The sequence below is a fragment of the Rhodnius prolixus genome, unplaced genomic scaffold (genome assembly GCF_049639745.1).
Source record: "Rhodnius prolixus isolate KJV_2025 unplaced genomic scaffold, Rpr scaffold_7, whole genome shotgun sequence".
Lineage (NCBI taxonomy): Eukaryota > Metazoa > Arthropoda > Insecta > Hemiptera > Reduviidae > Rhodnius > Rhodnius prolixus.
Window position 1 is genome coordinate 5,799,608 of NW_027411582.1, and position 20,899 is coordinate 5,820,506.

General features: G+C 30.6%; 1 protein-coding gene across 6 annotated transcripts in view; it reads left to right on the forward strand.

Annotated features, from left to right (window-relative positions):
* Positions 1 to 20,899, forward strand: part of Ent2 (Equilibrative nucleoside transporter 2) — a 36,283-nt gene that overhangs the window by 7,647 nt on the left and 7,737 nt on the right. For 3 of the 6 annotated variants that reach the window (XM_074113643.1, XM_074113642.1, XM_074113645.1), the window contains 9 exons: positions 7,744 to 7,885; positions 10,827 to 10,908; positions 13,898 to 14,037; positions 16,104 to 16,249; positions 17,322 to 17,407; positions 18,771 to 18,917; positions 19,009 to 19,189; positions 19,315 to 19,436; positions 20,552 to 20,754. In XM_074113643.1, the coding sequence (XP_073969744.1) occupies positions 7,744 to 7,885; positions 10,827 to 10,908; positions 13,898 to 14,037; positions 16,104 to 16,249; positions 17,322 to 17,407; positions 18,771 to 18,917; positions 19,009 to 19,189; positions 19,315 to 19,436; positions 20,552 to 20,754 (1,249 nt within the window). Of the gene's footprint in view, positions 1 to 5,877; positions 5,883 to 6,084; positions 6,236 to 6,664; positions 6,940 to 7,743; positions 7,886 to 10,826; positions 10,909 to 13,897; positions 14,038 to 16,103; positions 16,250 to 17,321; positions 17,408 to 18,770; positions 18,918 to 19,008; positions 19,190 to 19,314; positions 19,437 to 20,551; positions 20,755 to 20,899 lie in introns of those variants that run through there. The other 3 variants (XM_074113648.1, XM_074113646.1, XM_074113647.1) reach the window with 3 other exon arrangements.

Below are 20,899 nucleotides of genomic sequence, written 5' to 3' on the forward strand. Positions count from 1 at the left end.
TATGCTTGTATTTGGTCATGCTTGTGTGAATGTTTGTCATGTGCTTGGCTTGTGTGGCAGTTTTTCTTTAGGAGAAGTTGTAGAGGTGCTCAAGGAATTTGGACTGAGTAAGACTTGAACTATAGGTCTAGCCAAAGGGCAGTAGAAAGGTGCTGACTCCGAAAGTGAAGATTAAGCAAGTCGTAAAGGCTTTGTAGCAGTTTAGCTAGAGGTAATAAAGGAATATTACCAAAATAAAACGAGTCAATTTTTGGTTGCATATGAGGCCCATGTCCAATTTGGAATGTAGTGGCCTGGGATTGATAGGTATTTAAGATCTATTGTCTCATCATTTACATAAATACGTTGAATGCTTACTATTTCTTTAGGCATCTTGCATCTCTGACCATCTCAACAATATTTTATTTATCAATAATTATTTCCAACGCAAATGAAATAAGTATAATTCGGTATTATCTGTAAATTAAATTCGCGGCTCCTTCCCCTTTGATTTGTATAAAATACAAATATTTGTATTTTTTACAAAACAAACTTTACAATTTTAATAAATTACAGAGCACTAAAAATACATAAACCTTAATCATGTTCTAGATTAAATTAATTTTATTTTATTATTTTTCAAAAAAATTTACGATACATTAACACTTTGAATAACACACATGCACACCATGTAACCTCCCTCACTCAGTCAGCAAGTGCAGTGCTAGATGGAAACATCAGTGAAGGCGAAATCTTTACACCCAAACAGATTAATCTAACTCTGCTGATGGATGGAAGTCAAATTTGATAACCTTTTGTTACACAGATAATACATGAAATTATCATTTACTATCTCTCTATTGAATACTGTTTTAATATCCATAATCTGGAGAATTTTGATAGATTTTTTCTATTGAGAAGGACAAATACAATCAATACAAATCAATATTCAAGTACAAATAAAATCAATTTATCTAATATTTAATAAAGGATATTCAATTTTCATCGGACGAAAGACTTTTATATTTCATTTCTACTAGGTGTACATATATTTGATAATAACATCATTTCACGCTTTCTTAAAGAGTCAGACAGTGATTTTTGCGCACGTTGTTTGCCAATTGATTGGAAGGCAAGGAAATTCACTGAGGACGGATGTCGCAGTAATCAGTGAAGTACACCCAATTTGCGCCCTTACCAATTTCTTTAATAGACATTCTTACATCCAAGAGTGCTTTTTTTATTTACATATATAACATTACTGTTTAGAATGATGTTTGTCTCTCATATCTGCAGTGTTTAATTAGGTGAAGGTTAGATTAGACCTGATTAATGCAATATTTGTTTACATTCTGTTAAAAAGTTTATAAATATATGACTGCAACATAAATTCGTGCTATTCTATTTCAGGATTTTTAAGATGGAAATTACTGACAGTCAAATAATGGTATTGCCTTTATTACTGTGCATCTGAATATACGTGATAAACTGGAACACGGTCGGCAAAAAATGAAAAGTTAAACCTAAAAGGAAATGAATATCAAAATAAGACCTCTCACAGAATCGGTTAAGCTTCTTTTAGGACGATTTAAAAGAAAAAGACTATAGCCGATGTCGGTCATATTTTTTTTGCCAGATTAGGGACTAGGTCATGCTTTTGATACACTTTATTATTTATTTATGTAAAAATTATTTACCTTATTACTTATTAACAATTATAGTTTGTTTTACACTGTTAACCCTAGTTTAAATTTCTTTGAAGGAGGCTGAACAAAAAAATTCATTTAGTGAAAAAGGCGTGTTCGATATAGCTTTTGATGCAAGAACGTACTACAACATATAAAGAAACACTATTTAAACTGAATTAACGTATATTAATACAGTTCTTGCTTGTGTTCATTTGGTTAGACGTGCTAAAGAGTGTGGTGGACGAGCGTAGGGAGATATTATGAATGTTTAGTTATGCTGGGCGCATTCTGAGACTCATATTCCGTGAGTGATTCGTCACACTTCAGTGTGGGTTTTGTAACCAATAAAAACTACTACCTTCTTGGCATTTCATAAAACATTCGATGCATTACGAATAAACCATAAATGATAATCCGCTCAATTTTAAATGAATAATAGACAATACGTTATATTTTAAAAAGTAATTAGGTATTACATAAAACGCTAGGATTTCATACTGTGCTGATATCTATTAGAATCTGATAATATAAATAATTTTTTTGATTAATTTTTTATTTAGTAACTACATTCCATAAACCCTACTTTTTCTAAATAATTTTTGCTTAATTCATAACTTAATGTTTCAAACCTTCCAATTCCAACGTAATAGTTACTGTAAAAAAAAAAAGAGTTAAATTTATGTTGTGTGTGTGTGATATCAAAGCAAATTATTTATTGAGTTACTAGACGGAGACCTTATCCAAGGACATTTGGTTCAGTAGAGCTAAAACATACTCTTATTTTATACGATTCAGAAAATTTGTTTTTTAAGAAAATCTGATTCGAAACCAAACCACTAATGATTCTCTCAAGATTAGATCAGTTCTAACGACAAGTTTTCGTCTAACATCGATTTTCCTAAATAATTCTTAACGTAATATTTGTGTGCGTCTGCTTTAAGTTAGGTAAAATACTATACATATATTTATATTTTTTTTTAAATTACAAGTTAAATGAATAAGAGATTATACTTTAACATAAATGAATTACATTTATTCGAGTGTGTGACGGAAAGGTTTCGAAGTTTAAAACTTATTCTCCCTCAATATGTATGTAGGTGGGCACCTAAACGAAAGTTGCTGCTGTTATCTGAATTTTTATTGTATCGAATATACAGACCACATTTGTGAAAAAATCTCCTTTTTCTTACACAAAAGAGAACCACAAAAATGGCCCTTGCCTTGAAAAGTCAAAAGAGAAAATCTGCGATTGTCATGCTTCCTGATACGTGAGAAAAGAGGAAATGAAATAGTGCCCGAGATATTATTGGAGTAATTTTGATCAGGTCGTTCATGTTTAGGGTGAATCCTGTAGGTTCAAATTCGGTCAGTGTGAGAAGTGCGCATGTTTATAAAAGGGTCATACAGAGTACATATAGAGAACGACAGAGGTTGGTTAATTTTTAATATTAGTACTGTGTGAATGAAAATCAAATTTACACCAGGATCAATCAGTTCAACTGCAGTAATTTGCTTACTGTGCAAATTACTCGTGCCATTTATTGCGTAAAAATCACTATTAATGAATATCACTGTTAATATTGTAGTAATGTTGATTTCATAATGAATAAAGTGTCGACGAATTATTTTTGCCACACCCATTACATTTTGTTTTTAAAACCCATCTAAAATAATATCCAGTTTAATGGGGTCGAAAAAAATGTAATCAAATAACAATAGATGTGCATATAAAGGTTGGTTAAAGTGATTGTAGCCACTAAATATATTCATATTCATACATCGGGATGCCGACAGTGGCGGAATCAGAAGATTTTTGGGGGCCAGATGTATTGATAATTTGAGGGGCAAGTTGGTCAATACTTCAGAGTTAAATTTATTTATTGTGTAGTATAGAAACTAACACTGATTAGTGCATCATACGTATATGCAAAGATCTTCCCGATTGGTGGATAACTGTATCTCTTGGCTGGATATTCAAGGACTAAGATGGAAAGTTAGCGTGGTGATAATACAAGCGTTTTTTGTTTAAACAAATTTATAACAACCTTCTAAAAGTGCTCGAGGTGGCTATTGATAAAAAGCGAAAGAAGAAATATGCAGTAATCAATTGAAAAAGTGTATTTATAGAACTTTAATAATGGATTTTTACATTTTAAAATTATTTCTATCCTTATTAATAAATCAAATTCAGCTAGAGTATCTTGTATTTTAGATAAATTAATACATTACTTAATATTAATACTAAGAACCGAAGACAATGATATAGGTTATCTTGGAGTTTATCAGAATCATTTATAATTTATATAACAGTTTTTTCTAATTATTTTATCTATTAAGAAAAATTAAGTTTTGACTAATACGTAGTATAGAACTGAAATGCATCTCTAGAAATGCAGCAGAATCATTCATTTTTCATTCTTACTATTAAACTCTTTAAAATTTTTCTGTTGGTGTGAAAGGTTTAAAATAAAAATTAGTAGATTGTCTTTGATTGTTCCATACGAGTTAACATAAAATTTATATTGTTGTAATTCCTGAAAATGTCAAAGAAGCACATCAGGTTTTCCAAAGAGACCTACTCTAGCCTTGAATTAAATAAACCTGCTAGGACATGATCGTCGAAGAGCAGACTGACAGTCTAAAAAGAGGATGTCTCTGGTATTTAATAGAAGCTTAACATTACAGTTTCCAAAGAACCCCTTAAAAATCTTCCAAGTTTTTGTTCGGAATAAGTTTAAAATAAAAGTGATGTCTTCGAATAATAGTTATTGTATAAGTTAAAAAAATAAATAAAATAAAATAGATCCACATTCTTAAAATAAAAAAAAGGCAAACAACCGAATGAAAGACTATTCAGTAAAGATTATTTATGCCTCTTACCATTTTAGTTTCTATAAAAATGAAGGTTGGAATAAAGTTTTAGGTTGGATACCCTCCCTTAGTTGTTTAATGTGGAAAGTATAATCTGAGACCCCTTACAATATATTATTTATTATAATACGAGAGGTGACCTTTTTTCATTGCGTGTTTAGAAGTTGTCCTCTTTGCGCAGTTATTATTTCCTAGCAAACATTTTCGTGCAGGATAAAAGATTGGTTTAAAACCATGGCTTAACGAAAAACAGAAATCTGGCTCGAGACAAACTTCCTTTCCTTACCACAATCTTTACGTTTGAACTTTAATATCTTTAAAAAAAAAAAAATTATAAATATCGAAGTGGTTAAATGTTAATAATTATGTATTTATAGCTAACATTATTTTATCAGTTTATAACTTAGTTATTTCTCGCTTTTTCTTTCTGTAAATGCTGCTCTTATATTTTAATTTAAAATATATTAATCATATTAATGAGTTTTTACTTTATTATATTACTTTGCTAAATTATTATTGTTATAGCTTTTCAATAAATTTCATGACGTTCATTTGTAAGTGTATCAGAGAATTTGTCCATTTAATATGGTTTTCATAACTGTAATCTTACTTAGATAACTTGCTAAAACTTGCACAAATTAATATCTTTTAATTGGGGCTGTATAATATTGCTATCTGTGTTTGTTTTTTTTAGTTTTTTTAAATTTTTTATTTGGAAAAAAAACTGTACATTCGCTGACAGGCAGCATTTATGAGCCGTTCACTGCACACATCTATTAACTTCGTAAAACAAAAATTGAAGAAATGCAGTGAAATAATGAACGTTGTTTTTTGAAATTCCGTTTAAAATGTAAATTAAAATAACTTTACCGTTATCATTCAGTGCCTGCTACTCAATTTGAGTTGAATTATTGCAACGATTTACATTAGGGCACAGAGTTAATCAAAATTGCTTCAGAGTTTATTTATTATTCAATGACCAAAAAAATGTTATTGTTCTTTATTATTCGGAAAATGTATTATAAGTTTAAGAAGCTAAGACTGAACCAAGTGCTGTGAGACTTAAATTAAAAAAATGGAGTTAATCGATTTGTGCAGAGAACGGTTCATGTACTTTTAGCAAATAAAAATGTTCTGTAATGACTTCTCCCCTATCTTAGACTTAAACAAACTTCTTTCTCTTATCAAAAGTTCATTGGTACGGAAATCTAGAATTTCTTAAGAAAAATATGTTTGAAACAAAAATTAACTTGAAAAACTCTAGGAAAACATTTATGGAATTAGCATCTTAAGATTAGGCACATTGGAGAGCAGTTTTCCAGAAAATTGCGACTGGAAAATTGTTTCTTAATAAACACAGTTTTTTTTAATATTCTTGGCACCCTAAAACATGCATTTCCCGGAAAATCTCCATTTCTTTTATATAAATGAATATAACTTTACTTTTTTTTAAATGTAATCTTTATCTGTTATAAATAGGCTAAAACCATTTCATTCATTTGGAATAATTCCAGAAGCATAGAGCACCATGTGTGTGTTGTTACTCACTTCCATCATATCAGTTCCGTTAAAACCACGTGCTGTATTCCTTTCCTATTTATTTGGTCTTAAAAATCAGTGAATTATGTTTTGTGTTTGGTTGAATAGTAAGCTACGGAACACTATAAAAGCAAAGGATTTGAAACAACAACCTACAGGTTTTTATTTTCATATTGTCAGTAGTTAATGTATTTTTACTTTCTCATAATATCGGCGTATAAGTTATTTTGAGGCTCCGTGCTACAGATTCATATTTGCTTACTAGTTTTTAATTAACTATGTTTTCTTTGTAAGGATGGTCACAGATAAGAATTTAAATACTATGAAGTATAATAATACTAATAATTGACAGTGGAAGTTTTAATTGTTACACTGAAAAGAAAAGTTGCTGGGGAAAAAATGTTCCTATTTGTTTGATAAAATCAATTGTATCATTAGTTCTCCTTGCTTTATTTGAATAAATAAATAATAATATTATTTATTATATAAAATGATAAATAAAAAAATGTTTATAGAACGGTTAAATATTGTCACATGGAAGGTGAATAACCTTTTGAATTGTAACCATTTTTTAGTACACACGTTGTCTAGCCTATAGGCGCTTAGCGAATGCCCTATATTTTAATGCTATTATTGTTTACATCGTGTTTTTCAGTCTGGAAAAATGTGTTAAGTGATTTTTTGTACGATCTTTTAATTCTAAATGTAGCCTGATGAAATGATAACTCTAAATGGAATGAAGTCTCTTATTGTTCTATTTTATCTAATTGTAATGCCCGCAGCTTCTACTTGACAACTCGTTTTGTTATGTAGTTAAGTGTAATCAGATACCATTATGGTTTATTTAATATTTCTTCATAAGGTATGATTAATTTATTTTATTAACTATCATACTTTCTGTAGCAATCTGTAAATCATGGTCAAACGTGTTTATTTACCCGTAGTTTGTGTAGGAGTGCTTAACCTTATTGAATGTCATTATTGACGACCCCGTGCAAGGTGAAGGCCACGCACTGTGGTTGTAAAAAAAAAAAAAAACTTTGTATTTAATAAAGGTGCGAATGAATACGTAATACTAGAACTTCAAAAAAAATCGTGTGAACACTCATACCACATCTTCTTAAAAGAACTTGCTAAATTACATAAACTTCAATTTTTTTAATTTTTACCTTAAGTTTGTTTGCTTAATACGTACAGTTTCCCTACAATTGTTTTGAGTTTAGGCTATGATAGAGAAATTACTGACAAATTATAGACTTACAACTTCAAGCCAGTTTATAATAAAAACAAATCTGGCAAGTCTAGTTTCTTCCTCTTACCAACAATTACCATGAAAAGAATTACAAACAAAATCGACTGGCAATGTCTATAAATAAAAAAATGCTTACTTTTCAGGAAGTTTTTATTTCCGATCTGATATGGCTGGGTGGAGCCGGATATCTAACATCCATAAATTGACATTTATCTTATCAAATATTAATTAAAATCGATGGTCAGTACGAAAATCAAACCTAGTATTCCACAACTTATCTGTGCAGTCTGCGTATCTATCTACCCTTTTAAAAAGGCATTTCTCCATGCCTTAGGCATTACTTGATCTTTACGTTTGCTGTAGCTAAGTATACTACACTAAGTAGATACCATATATTTTTTGTTGAATTTTTAGGTGAAAAACAATCGTTTCTAACTCCAGAACCAGTTAGACTGACACCAGCGTGGGAGGCTGGGAATTTACCTAATGACGAGCTTAATCTGAAAGGGATCACCATGGAAGAAGCCCAACTAGAATGTAGCCAGCCTAAAGACAGGTAAAGTAACCACTAAATATTTCCATTTTCTTTTATCAAATTCTAGATTAGCACACGTACTTTTTTAGACTTGTAATGGGAAAAACGTTGTTTTGCTTCAGCGTCAATAGCGTTTGTATAGCTGAAAGCGTCGTAGCCATAGATTTATAGAAAGTCTTTATTTATATGAATGGTTTTCATTATAGATTTAATTGTTCATTTCTGAATTGCACCTGTACATGGCAGAAACGACATTTCGTTTCCTTTCAACAAAGAGTGAAAAAATTAACTACGCAAACCTTTTAAAAGTAAAAACATTAATAACTTCAAAAAAGACTATTGACCCAAACATATTTTTTTCATATAAATTCCATTTATTAAAAGCGAAATTTCAAGCAAATCAACGTTTCTCAAGGCACACTGGTTTCAGACGAGGTTCGTCTTGATGCAAATACTCTTTCTTGCGGGTTTAAGAATCTCGTTCACAAGTAAAAGAAAGTCCTTGTTGTCATTTTCGACTAACAACTGAATAACTCAATCGTTGCGTTGCCGCAGATTTTCTGATTTAGACCATAATTTGTTCGATCCTCTGAGAGCAAAGAAACAAAATCTCAAATTTGAACTCAGCGAATTTTAGTTTCATAATTGTTCAGTCACATACAGCCTTTATTTCCTGTGAAAACTGAAAATGCATTAGGCTGAAATGGGATTAAAGAAAGTTGAAAAGTTTTACTAATATCACTTATTCTTATTAACAAGGTACTTACTTCAACCACGTAATATTGTGTCAGTTAATTAATAGAAACTAACTATTGTAGCTAGCTACCGAAATTGAGGCAATTGTAACTTTAATTAATGAGTTAATTATATCCTCTTTATTCGATTATTTCTAGGGGGTGATCGTGACAAAAAAAGAAAGAAAATTAAACTACGAAACATTCATGATGAATTAGTCAGTTTCTTTTAAAAGAAGTGAAGCAGCACATTTGCAAAGCATTAATCGATCGTATATGGGTTAAGTGAATAAGGGCCGTTATACTGGGAGAAGAAGTGGATAACAATTTTGCTGTATGCGAAGAAAAAAATCTCATAACAACAGCTCAATGAAAACAAGTATTTTTATGTGAAGGTCATGAATAACGGATAGGTGAAGAAAACATTAGCCAAAAGATAAAGATAGAAATGATAAGCATTTCTGATTCACTTTTGCTTGCACACCTTATTCTGGATAAGGTAATCTAAAGTTAACTAAAAAAGTAGGACATTTCTCTTCTTCTTTGTTCATTCAAAAAGTAGGACATTTCTGTTCTTTGTTCATTCATTATCTTGAAAAAAAAAATAGATCACTTTGCACGAATCATTCATTTTTGAAGACCGTCGAAAATAATTCATCATTGCCTGTAATGAATGAATTTCACTCACTTATCACCTATGACTCTTCTGCGATTTGTAATACAATTAATATATATCGCATATGACGTTGTAATCTACTAAAACTGTAAAAGACAGTCCAAACTGCTTGTCATTTAATTTTAGCGATTGATCTGGACTGAATTCTGCACTAAACATTTTTGGGCTCGAAACAGGATGGGTTTATTTCTTCTTTTTTTTAATGCAATTCATTTACCATCTACGGTGCGAATTAGGAAAAGGTTTCTCAAATTAATGTTCAATTAAGTTTTCTTGAGTTATAATTCTCAGTCAAGTACAATTGGTAAATAAAGCTGTGCCCCCCAACGCTTTTGCAGTACGTACACAGCTCAAAATAACTAAAAATCCTGCTATTGTTTAGTTTGCACGATGGCTGACAGATCCCACAATTAGCTGGCTGCATTGTGCTAGGCTCGTCAGAATAATTGTTCTTAAACAGATAATTGTCCTTCACGAGGTTCTGAAATTCCGTGCTTTCTTTATTCCCACGCCATTAACTTTCGTTTATTGGTTACAGCTCCCATCAGTTGACGTCACTCTAGATTTTACATCAATGGCTTAATAAACATAACGTACAAGAAATCTGGAAGATAATATCAATGAATTTGTGCCGGATTGCGCCCAAAATTGATTTAAGTACTCTAAGCTAAATAAAGCAGCAGTATTGCGCCACATGATGGTATAAACTCGCCTTAAGAACCAATTTAAGGCTGTTGTGGACACTCACACGACTTCCTCTAACCACAATTTATGGAATTAAATTTTCTTGAATCTTTGAATTTGTTTTAAAAAGGTAGTTGTCTTCAATGTTATTCCTGTTCACTGTAATATTGTTAAAGAGCAGATGACACAAACACACGGTATTCTGTGATAAAAGGTTTCAGACTAAACTGATATATGTATAGGATTACCACATGTTTTGTCAAATGAAATCCTCTGACGAGCGCCTAAAAATGTACAAGAAAAATGAAAAAGCTTTACCGTAAAGTGTACTGATATTTCTTCCTACTTAGAATGTTGGTCAGATTTCAAAATCATGAGATTTCACAGGAGTTTTTTTGGGCCTTGAGGACCTCAAAGCTGTTCTCGAGTGAAAACTCATATCGAGAACTTGACTCGATAGCAATAATACCTTTTATTTAGTCTAGTAAAAAAAAAAATTTAACCCTTACCTAACATTCTTATTTATTATTATTAATTTTTTTAATTTGATTCTCGCAACAAACGTCTGACAAAATTACTCCAATCATTTCTACTTCTGTATTCATTTGGTCAAATGAATAACCATTAACTCAATAAGCTCAATGTAATTCTCACCCCTTGCTCAGTTAGCAAATGTGGTGTGAGACGGAAACACAGCTGAAGTCGAATTCTCTAAACAATCTGTTTAATCAACCTTTTGTCGAAGGATGAAAATCCCAAATCTGTCAGGATTTTTTTTTTTTTATAAAAAAACCTTGCTACAACAAATAAAAGCAACGCAATAACTAGTTATTAATTTAATTTAACAATGCAATTTTATGATTCACAGATACAACTTTGTCTACCTCATCTTGTTATTACATGGCATTGGCACCCTCTTACCTTGGAATATGTTTATCACAGCCAAAAGTGTAAGTATATTTGTTTATTCATTCTCTTGGCTTGTTTACCGAATTGTAACTGTGTGTTCAAGAGGCTATTCTTTAATGCAAAATAGTCCTTTAGTATGCTTTATATGTTAGATATGCTTGCATAAAAACAAACTGACATTATCAATGTTTAGTTTGTAGAATAAGAATGTTTGAAAAATAGTCAAATATTCAACTTCATTATAATTTTTTTATTTTCTACTTTCTTTTATGGTTAGTTCCATTTCATTAAAAAAGGATATTATTTGAGCAATAATAGAAAATTAAAATTTAGAAAGTGGTTTGATTGCTTTGCTGTTGTGGTTAGGAGATAAACTTCTACTCAAACGACTTTTCACTGGCTGCAAATATTTAGAATATAATTTATCAACCTTCTTTAAATGTTCAATTTCCTTCAAATAAATTAGATGAAAGTTGGTTCTATTTGCAAAGGTATAAAAAGCTCTTGTGCTTGACTGTGTATTCCATATCCCAGCAGTTAGCTCGGATAAAATAAACATTGCTTTTCTCTAAATATTTCTTTAATTTCTGAAATTATCTGATAAAATTGTGTCGCTTTCAAAATGCCAAGTTAAAAGACAATTGTAGCAAAAATTTTCATACAAAAAAAAAATTCAAACAACTGTTTTGTAATATCTTACGTGTAGTTTAATCTCAAATTTAGGAATTCAAGCAATAGTTTTCAAGTGTTTATTAACTCATCTTGAAAGAACAGAAAATTGTTCTGGAAGAGATATCTCAAAGAGAGAGGAAACACTTTGCACTTTTCTCGAGTACCCCCCAAAAAAAGAATCCCATTTTCTTGAGAAAGTTTTTTAAAGTTTTAATTCAAGAATGCAATGAAAATAGCTATATTATCTGTTTTATGTTTTAGAGTTACACTCACTACAGATACATGACCAAAAGTAATTTTTTTTCTTTTTTTAAAATAAATTTTTGTACGAGTTATCTTAAAATTAAAAGTTTATTTCTGGTGGAAACTTATAATCGAAAACATGCAAGATTTGCAATATTCTAACAGAGAAAGTACAAATAATAGATAAAAATATTGCAGATAATAAAGATTAGATAATAATTCATTGGTTGCTTAATTTATTTATTTAGTTTCTTTTTGTTTTGCAAGCAATTTTGATCTTGAGAAATAAAAAATTATCCTTAGAAGTAACAAGTGGCAATTAAAATGATCTTTGATCGTACAGTTTTTATTTATTCCATTTTAATGTGTTTTATAAATGCTTTTCATGTTCATGTACTTTATTTATAAGGTGAAAATAATACACAACTTTGGACAAATAATTGACCTCACAGAGGAAAGTGGAGAAATAACTGTGTTATCACTTGCGTAAGATTTATGTAGTAATATTTGTAAAATACGTCAGACGCGTTGTCATATCTTTGTTTGTTTATACATTTTATGTATAAAATCATTTAATCACACTAACACATATAAGTGCAATGAGAGGTTTTTTTTTTTTTTTTGTAACAAGTTGATTAAAAAGGCCGCACTTTTACAATTCATCAATCAATATAAGTATTCAAAAATTAACGTGACAAGCCAAATCGACAGTCCAAAATGTTGATACGGGTTCCTTCTAGATTTATTAGTGTGATGCTGTGGTATCTCACGGAATTTTCCTAGGCTTCTGGTTGGTTCTTTCACCTGGCATTGTGTCTTTACTTAATGGCTCATGCTAGATCCTTTCTATAGTATTTGTGAAGCGGAAGATCTTATTCTAGAATGTCCAAGAGAGGACTAGGTAAGTACAAACCCAATGATTCTTTATCCTTGGAGAGATTAGTCCTTTATTAATGTATCTGCTATGTTTATTTAAATGAGGACTTACTTCTGGAACTCCCAGAATTTTAAAGACGAAATTGTTTCTGAAAAATTACATTCTTAACAAAGAGAAGCAGACACGCAATCGTCCAAGTATTAATTATCTACATTGAAGTCAATGTTCTAATTCGACCACTTAGTTTATTGAGATGACTCACTTAAATCCTAAAAATAGATGAAAAGAGCTGACGGTGCCAATATGACAGATCAACAAGGCAACTCCGAAAAGCGTGGCAATCAGTCCTTTCTGCATTATCATTTAGCGTAAATTTGCTTGGTTTAATTCAAATTAATTTATTGGCAAACTGTGGTAAAAACGAAGTTGTTATTCACTCTTCCATCCTGTATCGTCTACTTCGGTCATTAGCGCCCTCGTATTTTGGAATCAAGCAGAAAGTAAGCTCTAGTAAGAGCTATACTGCCTTTCACTACTTACGATATCATGTAAAGCTTTAGTTGTAGCTGACTTTGTCAAAAAAAGGGAACTTAGGCCACGATTCACTTGTGGCGACTCTATTTGATTTGTTCTATTTCAAATTATGATACAATGCAACTTAAGCGCACGCTCGATCGACTCTAGCGTTTTCATCGTCACATCAAAGATGTATTACGATACTCAGTAGATATAACAAGGACAGACCTGTACCATTCTCCCTATTTCATTGTATATTAATTTCGATTAATGTTCTAAAGAAACTTCATCTTAACCACTTCCTCATGTAACGCATTGGTTCATACGAATCTTTTAGACGAATAAATACAATTTTAGTACCGTTACAGGGAAGGGGGACATGTTGCAACCTGGCTTTTGAATTTGTAGTATTCGTGATGCTTTGTATCTTACCGCAAATACGACTATATTATACCCGGTTCTCTTATAATCCTTGACCTTGATCTATCAACCCACTTATATGAATTAATTACAGGGTTTTTTTTCTCTCTCACTTTCTGTATCACATCACTCACTCACAGTTTTTTTGTTTGTCCGACTTTTCAATGACTACTTTCAATTTAAACACAAATAAAAGTGCAATTTAGCTGAAACATTATTCTGATTTATAATCTTTAATGAATATGAAAACAGAATGAATATATTTTAACAATAATATTTATTTTTATTATCTTTGTTTACAGTATTTTGTCGAATACAAGCTAAGTAAGAATTACACTGGAGTTGAATCGGATTATGCAGCTAGTTTTCTCACATACCATGGATTTGCAGCTCAGGGACCAAATCTACTGTTCAATTGGCTAAATATATTTATTCAAATTGGGTAAATATTTGCTTCGTTTTCAATTAAAATGATTAATTAATTCACTATGATTACGTTTTATGGGTTAGTTGAAGTATGAAACCCTATGTTTGGTAACCCTTAATTGTTGACGCGCCTGTAATGTAAAAGAAATAATAAAACTCTGGAATCTATTTCTTAAAGTAGCGTTTCTGATGAATCTTGGAATTCTGTAGTAATGCTCTTAATGCAAGTTTTTAATTATATAGATCATAAAACTGAGCGTTGTGCTGAGGTAGCACTTTATATGAAAACGTTGACATTGAAGTTTATCTACTTAAATAACTTTACTTTCAAATTTCAAATAAACATGATTAATCTCTATTTGTTTAATTCATATTAATTATTAAATGAAAGTTTCTATAAAAACAGAACAAAAAATCTGATCTGTTGGCGGATTTTTTGTAGTATAAAGGTTTGTATCCTTAAAATATGAAAAGTTATTTGATAACCAGAATCACTAAAATCAGGCTTTAAAAGAGCTTATCAGCTGTGCCCTACACAGGGTAGGAATTTGAAAAAATTTGCTTTCGATAGAATCACGAATAGTATGACTCGGCAGCCATACTTTTTTATGTAACACATTGAGCTAAAAGATTCTCTTAAAGTTGCTACACTATTTCTGTAAATTTTATTAGTTACGATTTCGCAGAAAAATTCAAATAATCGGGATCCCTTTGGAGGGATGAAGTTGAGCCCTTCTTAGTACATCGCACAGTACTAACATCACAATAAATTTACTTCATTGGGGTTATGAGGGTAACTGTAACGCTTGTCTTTCAACAATATTTTCATGATAGGAAATAAATATTTCTGGTACAAATTCTAAATTTCAAGAAAATTTGATTACGTACACTGAAATTAGAGGTAGACTTTAAGTGTTCAAACCAGAATTTTTAATTTTTATTTGAAAACTCATATTCGAAAATTTAAGTATGAAATTTTCTCTCGCAAAACTTCTTTTAACATTCTTAAAAGAATTTAGAACTAAAATTAATTAGTGCGTCAGCGCAAAAAGAAAAATGTTAATTTTAATGGTTTTTTTAATTTATTTTTACACATGGTAGCAATAATGCTATTCATTAGTATCACCCAAAGGCTTATCATTTACTGCATTGTAAATAAGAAGCAATAAATTTATTTTTCATACCATTGTACTTAGAATATTTAATTATGATATAGTGTCAGGTTATCTTGGAATCGCACACTGGGCAAATATGTACTTCTTAGATATATGTATAAACATTCATTCTTCCTTTATATGCATAAATTTTTATAGATCTCTCGGTTGTGGCTGTTGGTAGTCACGTTTCCATTAGCAAATCGTATTTCCAGGATATGACAAACTACTCTCTTTAATAAGATTGATGACCATCTATCATTTTCCATCATGATGTTGGGAGATCCGCGACTCTGTTTAGCTTTCTAGAATAAATGAATTATATTACTTCAGTTTTATAAAAAAGTTAATGATTAGGTTTCTAATTGCATAAAGTAATCTGAATTGATTATACTTTTAATTTTTATGATTATATGTTGCATTAATAATGGTACGATTTCACCTAACGACAAGAGTGCAAGAAGAACCAACTTCTATTACGTCTTTGTTTAATGCAGATGGTATTCTTTTAGTTGACCTTAACACTTTCGAACGCGCCATTTTAAGAATATTTTTCTGTTCATCTTTATCCCACCCCTCCAACATTACCTCCTGAAAACCAATTTTTACTGAAAAATAAAATACCTACGAAAGAATACACATTTTTAAGAAGTAAAAATATTTATATATAACTTGGCCTGATAGCCTTTGCAATCTCTAAGCCTGTTGACTACGAATACTGTTCTAAGAACACATGCTTTTTTTGTTGTTTTTTCCATTTTCACCAACCGAGCGATCATTCCAACATATTTCACGTATGCTTAAGAGTGGGTGAAGAATTTTTGAGCTTCAGCTTCTGTTGAAACATGTGTTCGCTCGTTTGATGTAAACGATATTTAAATTTTGTTATTAAATGTTTATTAAGAAATGAAAATTATTTTGTTTATAGTGGTAATTTAACAACACGAATAGTTTGGAGTATAGTCGTTGAAATGGCCGCTTTTTTGATCACCGTGATATTTGCGATGACTGATTCATCAACTTGGCCAGGCACTTTTTTCTGGCTTACCATCATCCTGGTCATAATTTTAAACAGTAAATATAATTTATTTTTTATTATAAATATTGTTAATTATTTCCTTTAATTGAAAAATTGTTCGATCTAGATCCATAATTAATGTTTTACAATTGTTGGGACTACTTTAGGTTTAATATCAGACATTTTGTAACCACTTCTAGTACTTCATCGCACTACTCCTGCAGTTGATGATTGCAATTGAATTTTTCTACTTTTATGATCGTTTCTATGATCCAATTTATATCTTCATGATTGCCGTCAATTATATATTACTACGCCCAGTCTCCAAAAATCTTGGCAGTTGGTAGGAAAATAAGTGGATACAGCAGATGCACGGGGGTATTATCCTTATCTAGACGGCTTGATTTCGACTGTAGACTTCAATTCAATGTTTAAATAAAAATAGACCACGAAATTAATGTGAAAATATTTGCTATCATAGATAGAGGGTTTATAAATTCAGAAGGCAGCTGAATAAAATAGCCTTTGACATAATAGCAACTACAGATTTTGGTGGTAAAGATAAAGACTCCGGCGAGATGGATGTCCTATCTACGATAAAACGTTCCCAACTCATCATATTTCAAAGAAGATAAAGGGTCTTAAAGATTCAGAGGACTAATCTCCGGTAGAATAGATACCAATAAGGTCTCATATTCGCAGTGCTCTAAAACCTTCAAAATGAAGTCTTCAGGAGTTAATTTATACCTAGATGTTGGAATAATTTTTAGTTTGAAAAGAGAATGGTTATAAAATGAATTAATCGGCGCCTTTGAAGATTTATTGCAGCTTCTTTAAAGTGCCAATGTTCATATAATGGAACTGTCTTTATAGTGTACAATGTGTGTTTGTAAGATTTGTTGTGTGAAGTATTGATCTGTGTGTTTACGCGTTCGCTAAAACCAAGACATCATCTATTCTTTTAGACCCTTTGTGATTTGTTAGTGTTGAAAGTGGCAATGTAAACGTGATGGAAAGGCGTTTCTGAAGAAACACCAATAGCTGTAAGAAGTGGCTTGACCTTCCTCCAATCTAAGGAGGTTAAATTCTAAACATTTAAATTGAATTTATTTATTTTGTTTATTCCAGTGGCAAACGGTATCTACCAGAATACAGTTTATGGGATGGCAGCCAAACTTCCAGCTTCGTACACAGGAGCGATAATACTTGGTGCAGTAAGTAATTTTCATGTTCTTCCTGATTAGAAATTATAAGGGAAAATGATCCCAATTTGCTTTATCACTGAGACAAAAATGGTAAAATATAAATTCATTAGATTTTTAAATTCAGTATTATATTCAGTAAAAATTAATCTAATCATTATTATTATTTTTTTTTCATTATTATTATTATTATTATTAATTATTTATTAGATATTTAATTAAGACTCCCTTAATATCAACTTTAGGTAATAATCTAGCAAATTTATAAATATTTGGGCACCACTGTTTCATAACCTAATGAAACCTTCATACTTAAAGGTTTGTGGGCTACCGTGCAGCACCATGGAACTGATCTAGATCATGCAAAATATATTACAAAACAGTTCTTCTGAAAGTAAAACAGTTTAGATAACTAATAGATAACTTACTTAATATTTACTAATATGATAGCAGGAATAAATCAATAATAAGGTTACTTCACATTGCTACTACGATAGCAATATTAAGTAAGTACGAATAAACTATTGGAAAAAACACTATTTTAGTACTTTATTTTCTAGTTACACTTTTTAAACTTAAACTTTTTAAGCTTCTCGTGTAACCTTCAGCAGATAGCTTTCGTCGTAAGTTTAGAATTTATCTTTTGATTAATAAAGTGATTGCGGAAAACCTTTAATATTAGACATATGTGGGAAGTTTTTTCTTTCCCTCGAATAGTTGTTATTAATTTGCTTGCAAAACCAGGACTTGTGAAGGAAAATAGAACTTTTAGTGCGTGTAAAATAAATAACTGAAGAATATAGTGTTATAATTAAAATTTTATTATTAATTGTAATTCTGCTATATTATAATTGTCAAAACCTACTTGACTACCTAGACCTATTTTGTAAAATAACTCGGACTCACAATTTTTACATAACAAATCACAGCTATTAGAATGGGTTTAAGGGTTTATGACGAAAAGTAGTATTTCGTCTTGCTTAATCTTCCTGCATTACTAGAATATTAATACTGATCAAGGGAAAGTATTGAACAAACTGTAAAAGTCTGTGCTTTTAGGACAAAATAGTTAATTTTCTTAAACATTTTACTGCCTCCAGAGGAGTTTAAATCATTGACATAGAAAATTTATCTTGATCATAGTACATTCTTTTACCTGGGCAGCAAGAAAGGTAAAACAAAAAACTACTTCTTTGGGAATGTTTGCTTCCCTCGGATTTCAACAGATACTACGAGAAATTCTAGTTTATTGTCATTAACTACTCAAACGTCTATGAACCAAAAACTGATATCAAGCGAGTCACATCTTTTTCAACAGATTACCACATACTATTTGTATTTTTGTAAATAATTTTTATTCTGTTATTTTTTTCAGAATATTAGCGGAACATTTACATCTATTATTAGCATAGGATCTGTGGCAATCGCACCAAACCCCAAGACTGCAGCTATGTACTATTTCATTACAGCTTTATTAGTGTTATCATTATGTTTCGATACGTATTTTGCACTTCCATTAAATGTTAGTTATAATTTCGTTTTTTCAACATCAATATATTTATTATTCAATAAATTTCTGTTATGTAGGTAATGTTTTTTTTTTTTATTTGCAGAGGTTTTATAAATATAACGAACTGAAAAGCCAAAGAGAAGCTCAAAAAAGACTAAAAGATAACACAAGAGATCCAAAATCAACACCATATTGGGAAATCTTTGTTAGTTGTTTTCCACAATGTTTGAATGTTTTCTTAACATTTTTCACAACGTTAGCCGTTTTTCCGGCTGTACATTCAGGTAGGAAAGTAGATCAAGTATATTGTATTTATTTGGGAGATGAAGGATAATACAGTTTGCATTATATTAAGTGTATCAGTCAGTGTATGATAGTGGTATCAATTTTTGTTCTTCTTTGTTTTTAGATATTAAGAGATCTGACCCAAACTTTATAGTTAGCGAAACATACTATGTCCATATAATGTGTTTCTTGACGTTCAACTTGGCTGCCATGATTGGAAGTTCTCTTCCTGCTTTTGGATCGTGGGTAAGTTTTCTCTTTTAGAAAGTCAAGAGATATGTGTGTCGTGCTGCCTCCTATTGCTTCTTCCTCTTAATGCAGTTGATAAACTTTCTTTAAAATTAGAAGTTTTACTAATTGTTAGTTATTCTGAAGTTTTGATTCACTCTTTGATATGCAGTTTACTATAGAATACTTGACAGTTTTTATAATTTTCATGTTTAAACAGATCAGGATTTAATTAAACATATAACAAATATTTTGCCCTATACATTGTTAGCATATAGTTCATTTTTATTGTGAATGAAATGTTAAGATATCAGCAAGAAAAACAAAAATTTACAGAGAACTCAACATATTTATGTGAACAAACTAACCGACTACTTTTTTAGCAATTTCTTAGTTATACCACTTTAAAAAAAATGAAACGTTTGTTGGACCAGTTTCTTGAATTTTTTACTTTTTCCGTATTTACTATCAGTATATGTCGGAAGATCTAAATTTATCTGTACCATATTTTAATCTGTAAATTCTCTCTTTTTAAATATTTCTTTTTATTTATTCAGTTAACATTGCATAATATGTCTGCAGTGCGAGTGGGAGTTACAAAGAACCTCCGACTATGCTACAATCTAAAAGAGAAACTCTAAACCACCACAAAGAACTAATTAATAGTAGTAGTGGATTACATTTAATTAATTAATTATTGTTAAAACATTTTCCAAGTTGGATTTAGAGCTTATTTCAAGAGGATTAGGTATTTGCTCATTTATTTTCTCCATTGTGGAACAGGGAGTAAATGTTATATGGACAATATTAAATGTCATTTTTTTTTAAATAACAATATTTATGAGAAAAAATTCATATAAACACTCTTATCAATTGATATTTCTCAACCATAACTAAAAGTATTTTATTGCGACATTAAGAAGGAGATATACAATACTGTTGATTTTGATTGATCCTTATAAAACTACTCTTTCAAGAACAGTTAATGTTATATTCGCAAGAACTGCTATTATAAAATCTTGGAAAATTTAAAAATCTATTGGTCGTTTTATTTTTTACCAATTAATTTACCTCTCCCGTCACTTTTGCTCAAAAATGACAAAAAATTAATTTTTGTTTTACTTTTTTTCCAGCCTAAGCCAAAATATTTATGGATTCCAATTACATTGAGGCTGCTGTTCATTCCTTTATTTTTAATTTGCAATTACCAACCTCTAGGCGTGGAGAGGATACTTCCAGTATACATAGACAACGATTGGGCCTTCTGGATCGTCGGCGCCGCCATGGGCATAACCTCTGGCTATTTCAGTTCAGTAGCTATGATGTACTGTCCTGGGTGAGTAAATTAATTTATATTAATTTATGTCTTTTATATCTTCATTAGGTAAAATATATTATTATTGTTACACTGTTATTGTATCTACAATTTTGCCTCAAGCAGCAAACCAAGATACTGAGTTCGATTCCCGGTTTAGGCTAGG